This window comes from Anolis sagrei, chromosome 12 (genome assembly GCF_037176765.1).
Source record: "Anolis sagrei isolate rAnoSag1 chromosome 12, rAnoSag1.mat, whole genome shotgun sequence".
In the NCBI taxonomy this organism is placed as follows: domain Eukaryota; kingdom Metazoa; phylum Chordata; class Lepidosauria; order Squamata; family Dactyloidae; genus Anolis; species Anolis sagrei.
In genome coordinates this window covers 15,327,203-15,347,512 of record NC_090032.1, presented here as the reverse complement: position 1 = coordinate 15,347,512, position 20,310 = coordinate 15,327,203, and the positions used below count along the sequence as shown (strand labels likewise).

The window sequence follows — 20,310 nt, the reverse complement described above, 5'->3', positions numbered from 1 at the left end:
GCTGTGAGCTTTCCAGACTGTCTGACCATGTTCCAGAAGCATTCTCTCCTGACGTTGCTCCCACATCGATGGCAGGCATCCTCAGAGGTTGTGAGGTCTGTTGGAAACTAAGCAAGTGGGGTTTATAGATCTGTGGAATGATGTCCACCTTGAAATTTACGAACTTCTGGGGAGGCCCTGCTCTCAATCCCACCTTCGTCGCAAATGCATTTGGTGGGGACAAGGGACAGGGCCTTCTCAGCGTTGGCCCCCCGCCTGTGGAACTCGTGCCCCAGCGAAATTCGGTCAACTGCTTCCTCCCTTTCCTTTAGGAAAAGGTTGAAGATGTGTTAATCCCACAAACGAACATTACATTTTTATTTATATAGATAGATATATATATATATATATATATATACTGTGAGACATGGACTGTGAGACGTGGACTGTCTACAGACGTCACATGCAACTCCTGGAACGATTCCATCAGCGCTGCGTCCGGAAAATCCTGCAAATCTCTTGGGAAGACAAGCGGACAAACGTCAGCGTGCTGGAAGAAGCAAAGACCACCAGCATTGAAGCGATGGTCCTCCGCCACCAACTCCGCTGGACCGGCCATGTTGTCCGGATGCCCGACCACCGTCTCCCAAAACAGCTGCTCTACTCCGAACTCAAGAACGGAAAATGGAATGTTGGAGGGCAAGAAAAGAGATTTAAAGATGGGCTCAAAGCCAACCTTAAAAACTCTGGCATAGACACTGAGAACTGGGAAGCCCTGGCCCTTGACCGCTCCAGCTGGAGGTCAGCTGTGACCAGCAGTGCTGCAGAATTTGAGGAGGCACGAGTGGAGGGTGAAAAAGAGAAACGTGCCAAGAGGAAGGCGCGTCAAGCCAACCCCGGCCGAGACCGCCTTCCACCTGGAAACCAATGCCCTCACTGCGGGAAAAGATGCAGAGCAAGAATAGGGCTCCACAGCCAAATACGGACCCACAAGAACACTGGAAGACATTCATCCTCGGAAAGCGAGGGATCGCCTAAGTAAGTAAAGTATATATATACACACACACACCTCTCACTGTCCTAGTTTCCAACAGACCTCACAGCCTCTGCGGATGCCTGCCATAAATGTGGGCGAAACATCAGGAGGAAATGCTTCTGGAACATGGCCGGACAGTTTGGAAAAGTCACAGCGTCTCAGATATTATCCTTTGCCACCTAGTCTGCAGTGGATGTCATGAGGTACAACTCCAGTATCCCCCACCACTCTCCCAAACACACAATGAGTGGATGATGGGGTTGTGTTTGGAAGAAGCCAATAGGGTCGTAGGAAAAAAACCAGGATTGAGGTGGCTGCATCCAAACAAGTATGGTAAAGCTAAGAGCATGGCATTGGGAATGGAGAGATTGAGGTTTCAGGCCCAACTGACCCCTTGCAAGGTCTGCGCCTGCATGTCCCGCCTGCTTTCCTGGGGCCCTTGCCTTTCCACCTACCTGCCTTGTAATTGAATTTCACGCTAGGCTGGGTGCCCGACTTAGTCTGGCCTTAGATCTTGGAAGGTGCCAGAGGGAGACCTCCAAGAACTGGCCTTCTTAGGTCTTGGAAGATACCGGAGTGAGCCCTCCAAGAACTGGCCTTCTCGGGTCTTGGAAGATGCTGGACTGAGATCTCCATGAACGGCCCTTCTCAGAACTTTGAAGATGCTGGAGACCTCCAAGAACAGGCCTTTTCAGGTCTTTGAAGATACCCAAGTGAGACCTCCAAGAACTGGCCTTTTCAGGTCTTTGAAGATACCCAAGTGAGACCTCCAAGAACAGGCCTTTTCAGGTCTTTGAAGATACCCAAGTGAGACCTCCAAGAACAGGCCTTTTCAGGTCTTTGAAGATACCCAAGTGAGACCTCCAAGAACTGGCCTTTTCAGGTCTTTGAAGCTGCCCAAGTGAGACCTCCAAGAACTGGCCTTCTCAGAACTTTGAAGATGCTGGAGTGAGACCTCCAAGAACTGGCCTTTTCAGGTCTTTTAAGATACTGGAGTGAGACCTCCATGAACTGGCTTTTTCAGGTCTTGGAAGATACCGGAGTGAGTCCTCCAAGAATTGGCCTTCTTGGGTCTTGGAAGATGCTGGACTGAGATCTCCATGAACGGCCCTTCTCAGAACTTTGTAGATGCTGGAGTAAGACCTCCAAGAACAGGCCTTTTCAGGTCTTTGAAGATACCCAAGTGAGACCTCCAAGAACTGGCCTTTTCAGGTCTTTGAAGCTGCCCAAGTGAGACCTCCAAGAACTGGCCTTCTCAGAACTTTGAAGATGCTGGAGTGAGACCTCCAAGAACTGGCCTTTTCAGGTCTTTTAAGATACTAGAGTGAGACCTCCATGAACTGGCTTTTTCAGGTCTTGGAAGATACCGGAGTGAGTCCTCCAAGAATTGGCCTTCTTGGGACTTGGAAGATGCCAGAGGGAGACCTCCAAGAACTGGCCTTTTCAGGTCTTTGAAGATGCCGGAGTGAGACCTCCAAGAACTGGCCTTCTCGGGTCTTGGAAGATGCTGGACTGAGATCTCCATGAACGGCCTTCCTCAGAACTTTGAAGATGCTGGAGTGAGACCTCCACGAACTGGCCTTCTCAGCTCTTTGAAGATCCCGGAGTAAGACCTTTTCGACTCTTTGAAGATGCCAGAGTAAGACCTCCAAGAACCGGCCTTCTTAGGTCTTGGAAGATGTCAGAGTGAGACCTCCAAGAACTGGCTTTTTCAGGTCTTGGAAGATGCCCAAGTGAGACCTCCAAGAACTGGCCTTTTCAAGTCTTTGAAGATGCCCAAGTGAGAGCTCCAAGAACTGGCCTTCTTAGGTCTTGGAAGATGTCAGAGTGAGACCTCTAAGAACTGGCTTTTTCAGGGCTTTGAAGATGCCGGAGTGAGACCTCCAAGAATTTGCCTTTTCAGCTCTTGGAAGATGCCGGAGTGAGACTTCCAAGAACTGGCCTTCTCGGGTCTTGAAAGATGCCGAAGTGAGACCCCCAAGAACTGGCCTTTTCAGGTCTTTGAAGATACCCAAGTGAGACCACTAAGAACTGGCCTTCTTAGGTCTTGGAAGATGACAGAGTGAGACCTCCAAGAACTGGCTTTTTCAGGTCTTTGAAGATGCCCAAGTGAGACCTCCAAGAACTGGCCTTCTCAGGTCTTGGAAGATGCTGGACTGCAACCTCCAAGAACTGGCCTTCTCAGATCTTTGAAGATGCCGGAGTGAGACCTCCAAGAACTGGCTTTTTCAGGTCTTTGAAGATGCCCAAGTGAGACCTCCAAGAACTGGCCTTCTCAGGTCTTGGAAGATGCTGGACTGCAACCTCCAAGAACTGGCCTTCAGATCTTTGAAGATGCCGGAGTGAGACCTCCAAGAACTGGCCTTCTCAGATCTTGGAAGATGCCAGAGTGAGACCTCCAAGAACTGGCTTTTTCAGGTCTTTGAAGATGCCCAAGTGAGACCTCCAAGAACTGGCCTTCTCAGGTCTTGGAAGATGCTGGACTGCAACCTCCAAGAACTGGCCTTCAGATCTTTGAAGATGCCGGAGTGAGACCTCCAAGAACTGGCCTTCTCAGATCTTGGAAGATGCCAGAGTGAGACCTCCAAGAACTGGCTTTTTCAGGTCTTTGAAGATGCCCAAGTGAGACCTCCAAGAACTGGCCTTCTTAGGTCTTGGAAGATGCCGGAGTGAGACCTCCAAGAACTGGCCTTTTCAAGTCTTGGAAGATGAGGGAGTGAGACCTCCAAGAACTGTCCTTCTCAGGTCTTGGAAGATGCCGGAGTTGTCCATAGACACCTCCAAGGTCATGCAACCGGCATGACTGCATGGAGCGCCATTACCTTCCCGCCGGAGCAGTACCTTTTGCTCTACTCACATTCGTATGTTTTCGAACTGCTAGGTTGGCAGAAGCTGGGGCTAACAGCCGGAGCTCACCCGCTCCCCGTATTCGAACCTGTAAAATTCGATCAGCAAGTTCAGCAGCTCAGCGGTTTAACCCACTGTGCCACAGGGGGCTCCTGCATTTCGATTTACTATATAAGCAGAGTGAAAACTAAGAGGAGGAACATCAATGTATTATCGAAGGGTTTCATGGCCGAAATCATTGAGTTGTGAGTTTTCTGGACTGTATGGCCATTCAGCCTGGAAAACTCACAATAACCCAGGAACATCAATGATTTCAGATATGCAGATGATATTTACTTGCAGAAAATACCAAAAGATTGAAATGCTTACTCGTTAAAGTTAAGGAAGAGAGTGAAAAAAGTCAGATTACGGTTGAATATGAAGAAGACAAGAATGATGACTTTGATGGATTTGCATAACATTAAAGTGGGTAATTAAGATACTGAACTATTCAAAGATTTTTTTGTAACTTGACTCGGTTGTTCCTTATGTCGTTTGACTTTTTCTCCAATTGTAAATACTATACCACTCGATGTCTTGGCTCAATTTCTAATCAAAATGGAGACTGTAGTCGGGAAATCGGAAGACTTAAGGCCTGGAAAATCAGTCATGAAGGAAACAGATGATTTCCTCCAGCCTTAAGAGATATCATTATGTATCAAAGTCAGACTCATCCAGGCAATTTGTGATTCCTGTGTCCTGAAGTGAAAGCTGGACAGTGAAGGAAGCTGACAGGAAGAAAATCCACTCTTTGAAATTAGTTCCTGGAGAAGAATCTACCAAGGACTGCTAAAAAGACAAATAATTGGGTATTAAAACCAAGCCCGAAGTCTCACTCAAAGGGAAGATGACTAAATGGAGGCCGCTGTACTTTAGACATGACATGAAAGAATGTGATGCATTGGGAAAGAGAGATGATGCCTGTTCAAGTGGAAAAGGAGGAGGAAAGGGAGAAAACACTACATGGATCGACACCACCAAGGAATTCGGAGCTGTCATGGAGTTTGCATCTTCTCCAGCATCTTTCAAGACATGAGAAGGCCAGTTCTTGGAGGTCTCCGTCTGGCATCTTCCAAGATCCGTTCTTGGAGGTCTCACCCAAGCATCTTCAAAGACTGAGAAGGCCAGTTCTTGGAGGTCTCAGTCCAGCATCTTCCAAGACCCAAGAAGGCCAGTTCTTGGAGGTCTCACTCCAGCATCTTCAACCACCCGAGAAGGTCAATTTTTGGAGGTCTCACTCCGGCATCTTCAAAAACCCGAGAAGGCCAATTCTTGGAGGTCTCACTCTAGCACCTTCAAAGACCTGAGAATGCCAGTTCTTGGAGGTCTCACTTCGGCATCTTCAAAGACCTGAAAAGGCCAGTTCTTGGAGGTCTCACTCCGGCATCTTCAATGACCTGAGAAGGCCACTTCTTGGAGGTCTCACTCCAGCGTCTTCAAAAACCAGAGAGGGCTGGTTCTCAGAGGTCTCAGTCCAGCATCTTCCAGGACCTGTGAAGGCCAGTTCTTGGAGGTCTCCATCCGGCATCTTCTAAGACCTGAAAAGGCCAGTTCTTGGAGGTCTCACTCCGGCATCTTCAATGACCCGAGAAGGCCAGTTCTTGGAGGTCTCACTCCAGCATCTTCAAAGACCCGAGAAGGCCACTTCTTGGAGGTTACACTCTGGCATCTTCAAAAATCTGGGGCCAGTTCTTGGAGGTCTCACTCCGGCATCTTTCAAGACCTGAGTAGGCCAGCAGTTCTTGGAGATCTTACTCTGGCATACTCCAAGACCCGAGAAGGCCAGTTTTGGAGGTCTCAGTCCAGCATCTTCAATGACCTGAGAAGGCCAGTTCTTGGAGGTCTCACTCCGGCATCTTCAAAGACCCGAGAAGGCCACTTCTTGGAGGTTACACTCTGGCATCTTCAAAAATCTGGGGCCAGTTCTTGGAGGTCTCACTCCGGCATCTTTCAAGACCTGAGTAGGCCAGCAGTTCTTGGAGATCTTACTCTGGCATACTCCAAGACCCGAGAAGGCCAGTTTTGGAGGTCTCAGTCCAGCATCTTCAATGACCTGAGAAGGCCAGTTCTTGGAGGTCTCACTCCGGCATCTTCAAAGACCCGAGAAGGCCACTTCTTGGAGGTTACACTCTGGCATCTTCAAAAATCTGGGGCCAGTTCTTGGAGGTCTCACTCCGGCATCTTTCAAGACCTGAGTAGGCCAGCAGTTCTTGGAGATCTTACTCTGGCATACTCCAAGACCCGAGAAGGCCAGTTTTGGAGGTCTCAGTCCAGCAACTTCAAAGACCTGAAAAGGCCAGTTTTTGGAGAACTCACTCCGGCATCTTCAAAGACCTGAGAAGGCCAGTTCTTGGAGATCTCAGTCCAGCATCTTCAAAGACTTGAGAAGGCCAATTCTTGGAGGTCTCCGGCATCTTCAAAGACCTGAGAAGGTCATTTGTTGAAGGTCTCATTTCAACATCTTAAAAGATCTGAGAAGGCCAGTTCTTGGAGGTTTCGCTCCAGCATCTTCAAATACCCAAGAAGGCCAATTCTTGGAGGTCTCACTCCAGCATCTTCATCTTCCTTGCGTGTTGTTAAAACATTTTCTAGCGCTAGCACCACTTGGACCTTTTTGGTTGACCTAATGGCTATAATATTGACTATGGAATTCATCAAAAGCAATACAAAGGGGCCAGAGAGGTCTTTGCGCCTCCACATTGGGGTTCTTCTTATCAACCCAGCAGCCGGGCCATCTTCTTTCTGGGAGCAGAGGGACTGGTGAGCCCCTGGTAGGCCCAGAAGAGGTGCGCCAACACTTGTCATGCGAATCCCTCGCAGAAGCTGACGGATAGCCGGCCCTTCCTTCTGTGGGGTTTGCAGGAGCAATTTGTCTTTATTAGCAGGGCAGTGGGTTGGCGCGTCAGCAGGAGATTTGCATTTTGATTGCATTTCCCCAGAGAGGATGTGGGAAGCCTTCGCTGCTTCTGCGCTCCAGTTGTGAGGAGGCCAAGAATTCTCCCTCTCCTTCCTTCTCTCTTCTTCTCCTCCTGTCTCCTTCTCTTTCCTACTTCTTTTCCTTCTCCCCTCTCCTCCTATGTCCCTCACCTCTCTCTTCTTCTTCTCTCTCCTACTTCTCCATCTCCTTTTCCTCCTCCCCTCTTCTTCTCTCCTTCACTCTCTTCTTTTCCCTCCTCCTTCTCTTTCTCTATCTCCTTCACCTTCTCCTCTCTCCTTCTCTCTTTTTTCCTTCTCCCTCTCTTTCCTCCCTTCTCTCTCTCCTTCTCCTTTTCCTTCTCCCTTCTCCTCTCTTTCTCCTTCTCCCTCTCCTCCCTTTTCTTCTCTCTTTCTCCCTCTCCTCCGCTCCCCTCTCCTTCTCTCACTTTCTCCTGTCTCCTTCAACCTCTTCTCTCCTTCTCCATCTCCTTCTCTTCCTCCTCCCCTCTCCTCCTACCTCCTTCTCCCTCTCCTCCCTTTTCTTCTCTTTCTCCTTCTCCTCCTCCCCCCTCTCCTTCTCCCCCTTTCTCCTTCAGCCTCTCCTCCTTCTCTCTCCTTCTGCTTCTCTCCCTTTCTCCTATCTCCTTCAACCTCTTCTCTCCTCCTCCTTCTCCATCTCCTTTTCCTCCTCCCCTCTCCTCCTATCTCCTTCTCCCTCTCTCTTCCCTTTTCTTCTCTTTCTCCCTCTCCTCCTCCTCCCTTTTCCTCCCCTCTCCTTCTTCCCCTTTCTCCTTCAGCCTCTTCTCTCCTCCTTCTCTTTCTCCATCTCCTTCTCTTCTTCCTCCCCTCTCCTCCTACCTCCTTCTCCCTCTCCTCCCTTTTTTTCTCTTTCTCCCTCTCCTCCTCCTCCCTTCTCCTTCGCTCTCCTTCTCCCCTTTCTCTTTCAACCTCTTCTCTCCTCCTTCTCCATCTCCTTTTCCTCCCCCCTCTCCTCCTATCGCTTTCTCCCTCTCCTCCCTTTTCTTCTTTCTCCCTCTCCTCCTCCTCCCCTCTCCTTCTCTCTCCTTCTCCTTCGCTCCCTTTCTCCTGTCTCCTCCACCCTCTTCTCCATCTCCTTCTCCATTTCCTTCTCCCTCTCCTCCCTTTTCTTCTCTTTCTCCCTCTCCTCCTCCTCCCCTCTCATTCTCTCTCCTTCTCCCTCCTCTCCCTTTCTCCTGTCTCCTTCACCCTCTTCTCTCCTCCTTCTCCTTTTCCCCTCTCCTTCTGCTTCTCTCCCTTTCTCCTTTGACCAGGGTGGGACAAAGGACTCTTGTCTGCTGGAGCTAGGTGTGAATGTTTCAACTGACCACCTTGATTAGCATTTGATGGCCTGGCAGCGCCTGGGGCAATCTTTTGTTGAGAGGTGATTAGATGTTCTTGTTTGTTTCTTCACTGTTGTTGTGCTGTTGTAATTTTAGAGTTTTTTAATACTGGTAGCCAGATTTTGTTCATTTTCATGGTCTCCTCCTTTCTGTTGAAATTGTCCACATGCTTGTGGATTTCAATGGCTTCTCTGTGTAGTCTGACATGGTGGTTGCTGGTGTGGTCCAGCATTTCTGTGTTCTCAAATAATATGCTGTGTCCAGGCTGGTTCATCAGGTGCTCTGCTATGGCTGACTTCTCTGGTTGAAGGAGTCTGCAGTGCCTTTCATGTTCCTTGATGCGTGTCTGGGCGCTGCGTTTGGTGGTCCCTATGTGGACTTGTCCACAGCTGCATGGTACACGGTAGACTCCTGCAGAAGTGAGAGGATCCCTCTTGTCCTTTGCTGAATGCAGCATTTGTTGGATTTTCTTGGTGGGTCTGTAGATAGTTTGTATGTTGTGTTTCCTCATCAGTTTCCCAATGCGGACAGTGGTTCCCTTGATGTATGGCAAGAATACTTTTCCTCTGGGTGGGTCTTGGTCTTGACTCTCGTGGCTTGTTCTCGGTCTTGCATCTCTTTCGATGTCTGAGGTGGAGTCTCCATTGGCCTGGAGAGCCCAGTTGAGGTGGTTCAGTTCCTCTTGGAGAAGGTGGGCTTTTCAGACAGCAAAACAACAGAGGGAAAACAATCAGGGACATCTAATCACCTCTCAACAAAAGATTGCTCCAGGCACTGCTAGGCTATCAAATGCTAATCAGGGTGGTCAGTTGAAACATTCACCCCTAGCTCCAGCAGACAAGAGTTCTTTGTCCCACCCTGGTCATTCCACAGATATATAAATAATAATAATAATTATTATTATTATTATTATTATTATTATTATCTTTATTTGTACCCCGCTAACATCTCCCCCCGGTGGCGCAGTGAGTTAAAGCACTGAGCTGCTGAGCTTGTTGATCGAAAGGTCGCAGGTTCAATTCCGGGGAGCGGCGTGAGCTTCTGCTGTCAGCCCTAGCTTCTGCCAACCTAGCAGTTCGAAAACATGCAAATGTGAGTAGATCAATAGGTACCGCTCCGGCGGGAAGGTAACAGCGCTCCATGCAGTCATGCTGGCCATGGAGGTGTCTAAGGACAACCCTGGCTCTTCAGCTTAGAAATGGAGATGAGCACCACACCCCAGAGTCAGACATGACTGGACTTAATGTCAGGGGACGACCTTTACCTTTTACTAACATCTCCCGAATGACTTGGTACAGCTTACAAAGGCAAAGGCCCTCAATAAAACAACAGCATAACAAATACAACAATAAAACCAATAAAGCAAACCAATAAACCCTTTTTCCTACTTCCAACAGACCTCACTACCTCTGAGGATGCTTGCCATAGATGCAGGCAAAACGTCAGGAGAGAATGCCTCCAGAACATGGCCATATAACCTGAAAAAACAATAACCCACTTTCTCATTACTTTATGTTCCAGTTCACAAGACTTGGCCACAGCAACGCCTGGCAGGGGATAGCTAGTAACTATATTATTTTGTGTATTGTCGAAAGCTTTCATGGCTGGAATCACTAGGTTCTTGTAGGTTTTTTCGGGCTGTAGGGCCATGTTCTAGAGGCATTTCTCCTGACGTTTCGCCTGCATCTATGGCAAGCATCCTCAGAGGTAGTGAGGTCTGTTGGAATTAGGACAATGGGTTTATATATCTGTGGAATGACTGGGGTGGGGCAATATTTTGTTATTTGGAGGACAATGTTCCCCAAAAGTATATTGTTCTGAAACGTTAACCCTTCTGAGCTCTGGGATCCTTAATTCAAATTCCACTAATAATAATAATAATAATAATAATAATAATAATAATAATAATAGAATCCTAGAGTTGGAAGAGACCTCATGGGCCATCCAGTCTAACCCCATTCTGCCAAGGAGCAGGAATATTGCATTCAAATCACCCCTAACAGATGGCCATCCAGCCTCTGTTTAAAAGCTTCCAAAGAAGGAGCCTCCACCACACTCCGGGGCGGAGAGTTCCACTGCTAAACGGCTAGTTCCACTGCTGAATAATAATAATAATAATAATAATAATAATAATAATAATAATAGAATCAGAATCCTAGAGTTGGAAGATACCTCATGGGCCATCCAGTCCAACCCCATTCTGCCCAGAAGCAGGATTATTGCATTCAAAGCACCCCTGACAGATGGCCATCCAGCCTCTGTTTAAAAGCTTCCAAAGAAGGAGCCTCCACCACACTCCGGGGCAGAGAGTTCCACTGCTGAACGACTAGTTCCACTGCTGAATAATAATAATAATAATAATAATAATAATAATAATAATCTTGTACTGCCTTTATTCCTGCTTGGCGAAAACAATGGGAAACTACAGAAGGGCCAAGAGGAGAGGGCACTTGCTAGCCCTCCTTTGAGACCACTGTTGTAAACAACGCTCCATCACGGCTTGGGAGATGCATCTCCAGTTTGGCCAAGATGTGCCGTGTTGACGCTTCAGCCCCTCTTTGGGCGCAATCCCGCTTCTCCATGACTGGCCCTGTTCTCCCAGAGCTCAGGTAGTGAAAAAGTGTTGGTATGGCACATTCATGTGCCATTAAATCAGGGCAGACTGGCAAGCGGACAGTGAGCCAAACCTCTGGCTGTGTTAGGGCTGAATGGTGGCTCAGCACCGCCCTCTGGTGTCCACACATATATACATATATACACACATCTATATATATAAATTTGTTAGGGGCATCCAACGAGGAAACAAAACTCAAAAACCCCCCAACGAAACTTAACCAAAATTCCCATGCCCATAACACAACCCACAAGGTACAAACATATCTACTCAAAATGAAAAACAACACAACAACACACTCACAAAACGACAAAACAACAAAACTCAAAAATCCCCCAACAAAACTTAACTAAAATCCCCGTGCCCATAACACAACCCACAAGGTACAAACATATCTATTCAAAATGAAAAACAACACAACAACACACTCACAAAACAGCAAAACAACAAAACTCACAAATCCCCCAACGAAACTTAACCAAAATCCCCGTATCCATAACACAACCCACAAGGTACAAACATACCTACTCAAAATGAAAAACAACACAACAACACACTCACAAAACGGCAAAACAACAAAACTCAAAAATCCCCCAACGAAACTTAACTAAAATCCCCGTGCCCATAACACAACCCACAAGGTACAAACATACCTACTCAAAATGAAAAACAACACAACAACACACTCACAAAACGGCAAAACAACAAAACTCAAAAATCCCCCAACGAAACTTAACTAAAATCCCCATGCCCATAACACAACCCACAAGGTACAAACATATCTACTCAAAATGAAAAACAACACAGCAACACACTCACAAAACGGCAAAAGAACAAAACTCAAAAAAACCCCAACGAAACTTAACCAAAATTCCCATGCCCATAACACAACCCACAAGGTACAAACATATCTACTCAAAATGAAAAACAACACAACACACTCACAAAACGGCAAAACAACTGAGCATGCGCATTGGCGCCCAGCCGCAAGTTCCATCGCGCGCGCACATGGCCTTCTGGCCAACGTTCCCTCTGCGGAAACCATGCCCACTCCAAGCCCCGCCGCGCCGCTTCCTGCACACACACACCCCCTGCCGCACACACACACGCAACCCCACGCTCCATCACTCCCCCCGCCGCCGCACACACACACGCAACCCCACGCTCCATCACTCCCTCCACCGCCGCACACACACGCAACCCCACTCCCCCCGCCACCGCACACACACACGCAACCCCAGGCTCCATCACTCCCCCCGCCGCTGCACACACACACGCAACCCCACGCTCCATCACTCCCCTGCCCCAATCTTACCTCCTTTTACTTCAGGCCACCTCCAAACCCCACCCCGCCCCTTCCCGCCCTGTCAAAATCTAGGAAAGACAGGAAGGAAGGAAAGAAGGAAGAAAGAGAAAGGGAGGTAAAGAAAAAGGGGGAAGGAAGGAAAGTTAGAGGAAGAAGAAAAGGAAAGAAAAGGAAAGATGGAAGGAAAGAAAAGAGAGACAGCAGAAGAGAAAGAAAAAGGGGGAAGGAAGGAAAGAGATAGAGAAAGAAGAGGAGAAGGAAAGATGGGAAGGAAGGAAGGAAGGAAGGAAGGAAGGAAGGAAGGAGGGAGGGAGGGAAAGAAGGAGAGAAAGAGGGAAGATTGGCCACAGCAACACATGGCGGGTAAAGGTTGTTATTTCTATTATGATGATGATGCTATTGTTCCTATGAGACCCTTTTAGGGGGAATGGGAGAGGTGTCAGGTCCCAGAGGCAATGCATTGCATTATTGTTATTGTTATGATGGTGGTGAAATAAAAGGAAATAAAAAGTGAAAGAAGGAAGCAAACAGGGAGGGAAGAAAGGCAAAGGAAGAAAGGGGGAGGGAATGAAGGAAAGAGAGAAGGATGAAACCAAGTAGTGAAAGAAGGAAAGAAAGAAAGAGGTAGAGAAGGAAGAAAGGAGAGAAAGGGGGAGGAAAAGGGGGAAGGAATAGGTAGGTACCTCTCTTTCATAATAGTCCAGATATCTACCTCAACTTTGATAAGTTTTACTATAGGCCACAGCAACGCGTGGCAGGGCACAGCTAGTATATAATATATACATATAATTCCAAGACCAGAGAATAGCAAATCCTGTGAATTTGTACTGGTATCATCTGTTGTAGGTGTGCAGTGAAGACATTCATTCTACTTCATTTTAGGCATCAATTCCTTGGCCCGGAGAATGGGTCCCCTTCCACACAGCCGTGTAACATCCACACGGAACTAGATCATATGGCAGTGTGGACTCCGATAATCCAATGAACAAAATCTGGCTAGCAGTATTTAAAAAAACCTCTAAAATTATAACTGTAAATAGAGAACAACACTCAAACACAGGGGAACTCCAGACAAGAAACAATCAGGGCCAGCTAATCACCTCTCAACAAACTGTCAGGCCATGAAATGGTAATCAAGGTGGCCAGTTGAAACATTCACACCTAGCTCCAACTGACAAGATTTCTAGGTTCTTGTGGGTTTTTTCGGGCTATAAGGCCATGTTCTACAGGCATTTCTCCTGACGTTTCGCCTGCATCTATGGCAAGCATCCTCAGAGGTAGTGAGGTCTGTTGGAATGAGGACAATGGGTTTATATATCTGTGGAATGGCTGGGGTGGGGCAAAGAGCTCTTCTCTGCTGGAGCTAGGTGTGAATGTTTCAACTGACCACCTTCATTAGCATTCGAAGGCCTGGCTGAGCCTGGGAAAATCTTTTGTTGAGAGGTGTTAAGATGTGCCTGGTTGTTTCCTCTCTGCTGTTTTGCTGTTGTAATTTTAGAGTTTTTTAATACTGGTAGCCAGATTTTGTTCATTTTCATGGTCTCTTCCTTTCTGTTGAAATGGTCCACATGCTTGTGGATTTCAATGGCTTCTCTGTGTAGTCTGACATGGTGGTTGTTGGTGTGGCCCAGCATTTGGGAGTTGTAGTTGCTGGGATTTATAGTTCACCTCCAATCAAAGAGTATTCTGAACTCCACCAACGATGGAATTGAACCAAACTTGGCACAGAGAACTCCCATGACCTATAGAAAATACTGGAAGGGTTCGGTGGGAGTTGTAGTTCCCCTTCATCCAGAAAGCACTGTGGACTCAAGCAATAATGAATCTAGCTCAGGCAGGGAGACAGTAGTGCAGCAGGGTGGTCGGTACACTAATGGAATCCCCGTTCTGCCCTGGTCAGCTTGGCACACATACTCAATATACCCAAATGTCAGTGGAGTTTGGGGAAAATACATGTTGACATTTGGGAGTTGTAGTTGCTGGGATTTATAGTTCACCTACAATCAAAGAGCATTCTGAACCCCACTAACGATGGAATTGGGCCAAACCTCCCACACAGAACCCCCATGAGCAACAAAAATACTGTGTTTTCTGATGGTCTTTGGCGACCCCTCTGACACCCCCTTGTGACCACTCCGGGGGTCCCGACCCCCAGGCTGAGAAACGCTGCTCTATAGGAAAGTTGACCATAGCATAGATTTCGTACATTACGATTCTAAACTGTTTTAGAACTACATGAGGGCCTCTGCTATATAGCCCAAGGGCACTGTATGTAAGGTTTAAAATAAGAATAGGTTGCGATCGTGGTGGCGCAGTGGGTTAAACCGCTGAGCTGTTGAACTTGCTGACCGAAAGATTGCAGATTCAGATCCAGGGAGCTGCTTGAGCTCCCACTATTAGCCAACTTCTGCCAACCTAGCAGTTTGAAAACATGCTAGTGAGTAGATGAATAGGTACCGCTCCAGTGGGAAGGTAATGGTGCTCCATGCAGTCATGCCGGCTACATGACCTTGGAGGAGTCTGTAGACAACACCGGCTCTTCAGGTTCGAAATAGAGATGAGCACCAATACGCAGAGTTGGACACACCTAGACTTAATGTCAAGGGGAAATCTTCACCTTTAAGTTGTGATCGCTTAATAGTTTATGGAGTATGTTTCCTGAAAGGCTGGACTGCGGTCAGGGCTTTGTGATGCTTGTTTGTGGGTGATGGCCTGATCCTGTGCCTCTCTCCTCTCCTCACAGTCATCATCCACACCGTGGGGCCCATTGCCCAGGGAGAGCCCAGTGCCAGCCAAGAAGAGGAGCTTGGCAACTGCTACAAAAACAGCCTGAAGCTCGCCGTGGAGAACAAGCTGCGGACCGTGGTCAGTGAGTGTGGGGATAATGGGGTTGTCTTTGGAAGACTTTGGGCTCTGCCAGAGGTTACCAGGATCTCCCTGGATGGTCTAACAAATCCCTACCAAAGACCTATCTCTAGGAATGTTATTTGTTTTTACCTATATATTAACTTAATATCCACACATAATTGTTTTTATTTTTGTTGTGTTTTACATTGTTATTAGACTGTGTGCTTGCTAGCTGCCTTGAGAGACAAAGGCACTTGCCCCAATTGCAACATTCACACTTGCCTCAAGCAGTTGCAATCGCAACATCCACACTTGCCCTAATTGAAACATTCACACTTGCCTCAAGCAATTGCAATTGAAACATCCACACTTGCCCCAATTGCAACATTCACACTTGCCTCAAGCAATTGCAACTGCAACATCCACACTCGCCTCAAGCAATTGCAATTGCAACATTCACACTTGCCTCAAGCAATTGCAATTGCAACATCCACACTTGCCTCAAGCAATTGCAATTGCAACATTCACACTTGCCCCAATTGCAACACTCACACTTGCCTCAAGCATTGCAATTGCAACATCCACACTTGCCTCAAGCAATTGCAATTGCAACATTCACACTTGCCTCAAGCAATTGCAATTGCAACATTCACACTTTCCTCAAGCAATTGCAACATTCACACTTGCCCCAATTGCAACATTCACACTTGCTCAAGCAATTGCAATTGAAACATTCACACTTGCCCCAATTACAACAGTCACACTTGCCTCAAGCAATTGCAGTTGCAACATTCACAATTGCATCAAGCAATTGCAATTGCAACATTCACACTTTCCTCAAGCAATTGCAACATTCACACTTGCCCCAATTGCAACATTCACACTTGCTCAAGCAATTGCAATTGAAACATTCACACTTGCCCCAATTACAACAGTCACACTTGCCTCAAGCAATTGCAGTTGCAACATTCACAATTGCCTCAAGCAATTGCAATTGCAACATTCACACTTTCCTCAAGCAATTGCAACATTCACACTTGCCCCAATTGCAACATTCACATTTGCCTCAAGCAGTTACAGTTACAACATTCACACTTGCCCCAACTGCAACATTCACACTTGCCCCAATTGCAACATTCACACTTGCCCAAATTGCAACATCCACACTTGCCCCAATTGCAACATTCACACTTGCTCAAGTAATTGCAATTGAAACATTCACACTTGCCTCAAGGAACATTCACACTTGCCCCAATTGCAACAGTCACACTTGCCTCAAGCAATTGCAATTGCAACATTCACACTTGCCCCAATTGCAACATTGCCTCAAACAGACAAGAGTTTTTCCACCCTGGACATCATTCCACAGATATAGAAACCCCACTTGCCTGGTTTCCAACAGACCTCACAACCTCTGAAGATGCCTGCCATAGTTGTGGGTGAAACATCAGGAGAGAATGCTTCTGGAACATGGCCAGACAGCCTGGAAAACTCACAGCAAGCAAGGTTAATAATTGTAACGATGCTGATGATAGGCAAGAAGGCATGTGGGGCCCTATGGGGAGGTTATCAGGTTTCAAGATATGTCAACTGATGCTCTGAACCTGCGACTGCAGAATGTTGAGCCTCAAGAGGCAGGAGTAGTGGTGTCTATGCATGTTCTTCCTAACGCCATTGTCTTACTGTGTTCCCTCAGGCCTTCCCATGCATTTCAACAGGTGTATTTGGTAAGTACAGATGAGGAAGAGGGTCCAATCCTCTACCATGGGGCAGGACCACATGATCTCTTGTTCTTTGAGACTTCTCATTGTTTACATTTTTCAAAGGGTACCCAAATGATGCCGCTGCCGACGTTGTCCTCAACACACTGCACAAGTGGCTAGAAGACAATAAGGAGAAGGTAGAGCGGTGTTTCTCAACCTGGGGGTCGTGTCCCGAGCGGCGGGGAGGGGAGAGCAGGCGTGCTCAGGAGTGAGGGAGAGCGTGTGGGGCTGGAGGGAGGCTCATGCCAGTAAGTCCCTTCAACGCAGGGGGAAAAGACTCCAAGCAAGGAGGGGAAGGCAGGCATACTCACCGCATGGCATGCAAGTGAGGGAGAGCGTGTGGGGCTGGAGGGAGGCTCATACCAGTAAGTCCCTTCAACGCAGGGGGAAAAGACTCCAAGCAAGAAGGGGAGAGCAGGCATACTCGCCGCATGGCACGCAAGTGAGGGAGAGTGTGTGGGGCTGCAGGGAGGCTCATGCCAGTAAGTCTCTTCAAGGCAGGGAGTAAAGACTCCAAGCAAGAAGGGGAGAGCAGGCATACTCGCCGCATGGCACACGAGTGAGGGAGAGCGTGTGGGGCTGGAGGGAGGCTCATGCCAGTAAGTCCCTACAACGCAGGGGGAAAAGACTCCAAGCAAGGAGGGGAGAGCAGGCATACTCGCCACATGGCACGCAAGTGAGGGAGAGCATGTAGGGCTGGAGGGAGGCTCATGCCAGTAAGTCCCTTCAACACAGGGGGAAAGACTCCAAGCAAGGAGGGGAGAGCAGGCATACTCGCCGCATGGCATGCAAGTGAAGGAGAACGTGTGGGGCTGGAGGGAGGCTCATACCAGTAAGTCCCTTCAACGCAGGGGGAAAAGACTCCAAGCAAGGAGGGGAGAGCAGGCATACTCACCGCATGGTACGCGAGTGAGGGAGAGAGTCTGGGGCTGGAAGGAGGCTCATACCAGTAAGTCCCTTCAACGCAGGGGGAAAAGACTCCAAACAGGAAGGGGAGAGCAGGCATACTCATCGCATGGTACGCGAGTGAGGGAGAGAGTCTGGGGCTGGAGGGGGGCTCATACCAGTAAGTCCCTTCAACGCAGGAGGAAAAGACTCCAAGCAAGGAGGGGAGAGCAGGCATACTCGCCGCATGGCACACGAGTGAGGGAGAGCGTGTGGGGCTGGAGGGAGGCTCATACCAGTAAGTCCCTACAACGCAACGAAAGTAAAGTTACGGTTGAGGGTCACCACAACATGAGGAACTGTATTAAGGGGTTGCAGCATTAGTAAGGTGGAGAACCACTGGTATAGTACGACACTTAGGAAATAATAACAATAGGATGGGCGACAACACTGCCAGACACCTTCTGTTATCCTTCCGCAGGTGGACCGAATCATCATCTGTGTCTTCCTGGAGAAGGACGAGGAGATCTACAAGGAAAAGCTGCCCCGGTTCTTCCCCATTGGTGAGTTGCAAGCGTCCTCTTTCAGGGCTGGATGTTCTGCTCTTCCTCCTCTGGATTTCTGCGCTCTTATGGGAATGGGCACACGAAGAGGGGGAAGCGCATGCTGAGGGTCTCTCACCTCGACTTCCTCTTGTTCTTTCAGCTTGACCCACTCTCGCTCTGAAGGGGTAAGAGCTGCCTGGACACGTTGGCAGAGTGCTCTGCTTTTCACTAACTTACTAACCCGTTACTTGTTTGAATTAGTTGAGACTTGGAGATACTCACTGAAAAACTATAGCAAAATCTGATGCAGGATGTCCCACAAACACAAAGTTTTGGCCGTTTAATCCACTTCTAATGTGTTGTCAAAAGCTTTCCAGAAGCATTCTCTCCTGCTAGAAGTGCTGATTGTTTGCAACTGGACACCTTGATTAGCATTCAATGGCCTAGCAGCTTCAAGGTCTGGCTGCTTCCAGAAGCATTCTCTCCTGCTGGAAGAAGGGGTGATTGTTGCAATTGGACACCTTGATTAGCATTTAATAGCTTTGCAGCTTCAAGGTCTGGCTGCTTCCAGAAGCATTCTCTCCCACTGGAAGGTGTGATTGTTGCAATTCAACACCTTGATTAGCATTTAATGACCTTGCAGCTTCAAGGTCTGGCTGCTTCCAAAAGCATTCTCACCCACTGGAAGGTGTGATTGTTGCAATTGGACACCTTGGTTAGCATTTAATGACCTTGCAGCTTCAAGGTCTGGCTGCTTCCAGAAGCATTCTCTCCCACTGGAAGGTGTGATTGTTGCAATTCAACACCTTGATTAGCATTTAATGACCCTGCAGCTTCAAAGTCTGGCTGCTTCCAGAAGCATTCTCTCCCGCTGGAAGAAGGGCTGATTGTTTGCAACTGGACACCTTGATTAGCATTTAATGGCCTTCCAGCTTCAAGGTCTGGCTGCTTCCAGAAGCATTCTCTCCTGACATTTCACCCACATCTATGGCAGGCATCCTTAGAGGTTCTAAAGAGAGAATGCTTCCGGAACATGGCCATACAGACTGGAAAACTCACAGCAACCCAACTTTTCTGATGTTTTTATGATAGAACCAATTAGAAAATGACATTTATAACCAAGGAAAAAATATTACGTAGGCGCAGTGGGTTAAACCCTTGTGCTGGCAGGACTGAAGACCGACAGGTCGTAGGTTCGAATCCGGGGAGAGCGTGGAGGAGCTCCCTCTGTCAGCTCCAGCTCCCCATGCGGGGACATGAGAGAAGCCTCCCATGGGGATGGTAAAACATCAAAACATCCGGCGTCCCCTGGGCAACGTCCTTGCAGACGGCCAATTTTCTCACACTAGAAGCGACTTGCAGTTTCTCAAGTTGCTTCTGACACGAAAAAAAAGGAGAGACTTGAGAAACTGCAACTGGTGTGAGAGAATTGGCTGTCTATAGAGACGTTGCCCAGGGGATGCCCGGATATGTTGCCATCCTGTGGGAGGCTTCTCTCATGTCCCAGCATGGGAAGCTGGAGCTGAGAGACGGGAACTCATCCCGTCTTGCGGAATCGAACTGCCAACCGTCAGATTAGCAGTTCAGCCGGCACAAGGGTTTAACCCATTGGACCCCCACAGCTCCTCCTATTATTATTACTTTATTATTATTATTATTATTATTATTATTATTATTGTTGTTGTTGTTCTATTATTATTATTATTATTATTATTAGTAGTAGTAGTAGTACTACTACTACTACTACTACTACTACTATATTATTGTCTGGGTCACTCTACAGCCTGGACCCCTGGGCTTCCTTTGTAATGTGTGTGTGTGTGGGGGGGGGGGGGGTTCTGGGAATGAGAAGTTACATTAAGAAGTAACTGAAGATAAAGATGGTACAAGAAGGAAAACAGTCCCAGATTATTTCTTCTTCCCGCCAGATGCTGACGCAGGACCTCCGCCTTCACGTCTCTGAGCCTATTTCACCTCAATTAACCCCCCGGCTTGCAAAACAAGATGCGGAGAACACCTTGGAACATCTCTGGAGGCAGCAGGGATCCAGAAAAGGATCTGTATTCTGGAATAAAACATGCAAGCACAGCAAGTCCCGTTGTTAAGATTTTTTTCAAAGGGTTCGTGGGCTTTGAACAGTGGTTCCCAACCTGTGGGCCATGGGCAACTGGT

The 20,310-nt window shown here is 47.8% G+C and overlaps 1 protein-coding gene across 2 annotated transcripts in view; it reads left to right on the top strand.

Moving 5' to 3' along the window:
- Nucleotides 1–20,230, top strand: part of MACROD1 (mono-ADP ribosylhydrolase 1) — a 618,427-nt gene extending 598,197 nt beyond the window's left edge. Inside the window, exons 6-11 of one of the 2 annotated variants that reach the window (XM_060758438.2) lie at nucleotides 14,842–14,963; nucleotides 16,642–16,672; nucleotides 16,772–16,845; nucleotides 18,075–18,156; nucleotides 18,299–18,323; nucleotides 20,067–20,230. In XM_060758438.2, the coding sequence (XP_060614421.2) occupies nucleotides 14,842–14,963; nucleotides 16,642–16,672; nucleotides 16,772–16,845; nucleotides 18,075–18,156; nucleotides 18,299–18,303 (314 nt within the window). In that variant the 3' untranslated portion in view covers nucleotides 18,304–18,323; nucleotides 20,067–20,230. The remainder of the gene's footprint in view (nucleotides 1–14,841; nucleotides 14,964–16,641; nucleotides 16,673–16,771; nucleotides 16,846–18,074; nucleotides 18,157–18,298; nucleotides 18,324–20,066) is intronic. The other variant, XM_060758436.2, reaches the window with a different exon arrangement.
- The last annotated feature ends 80 nt before the right edge of the window (nucleotides 20,231–20,310 follow it).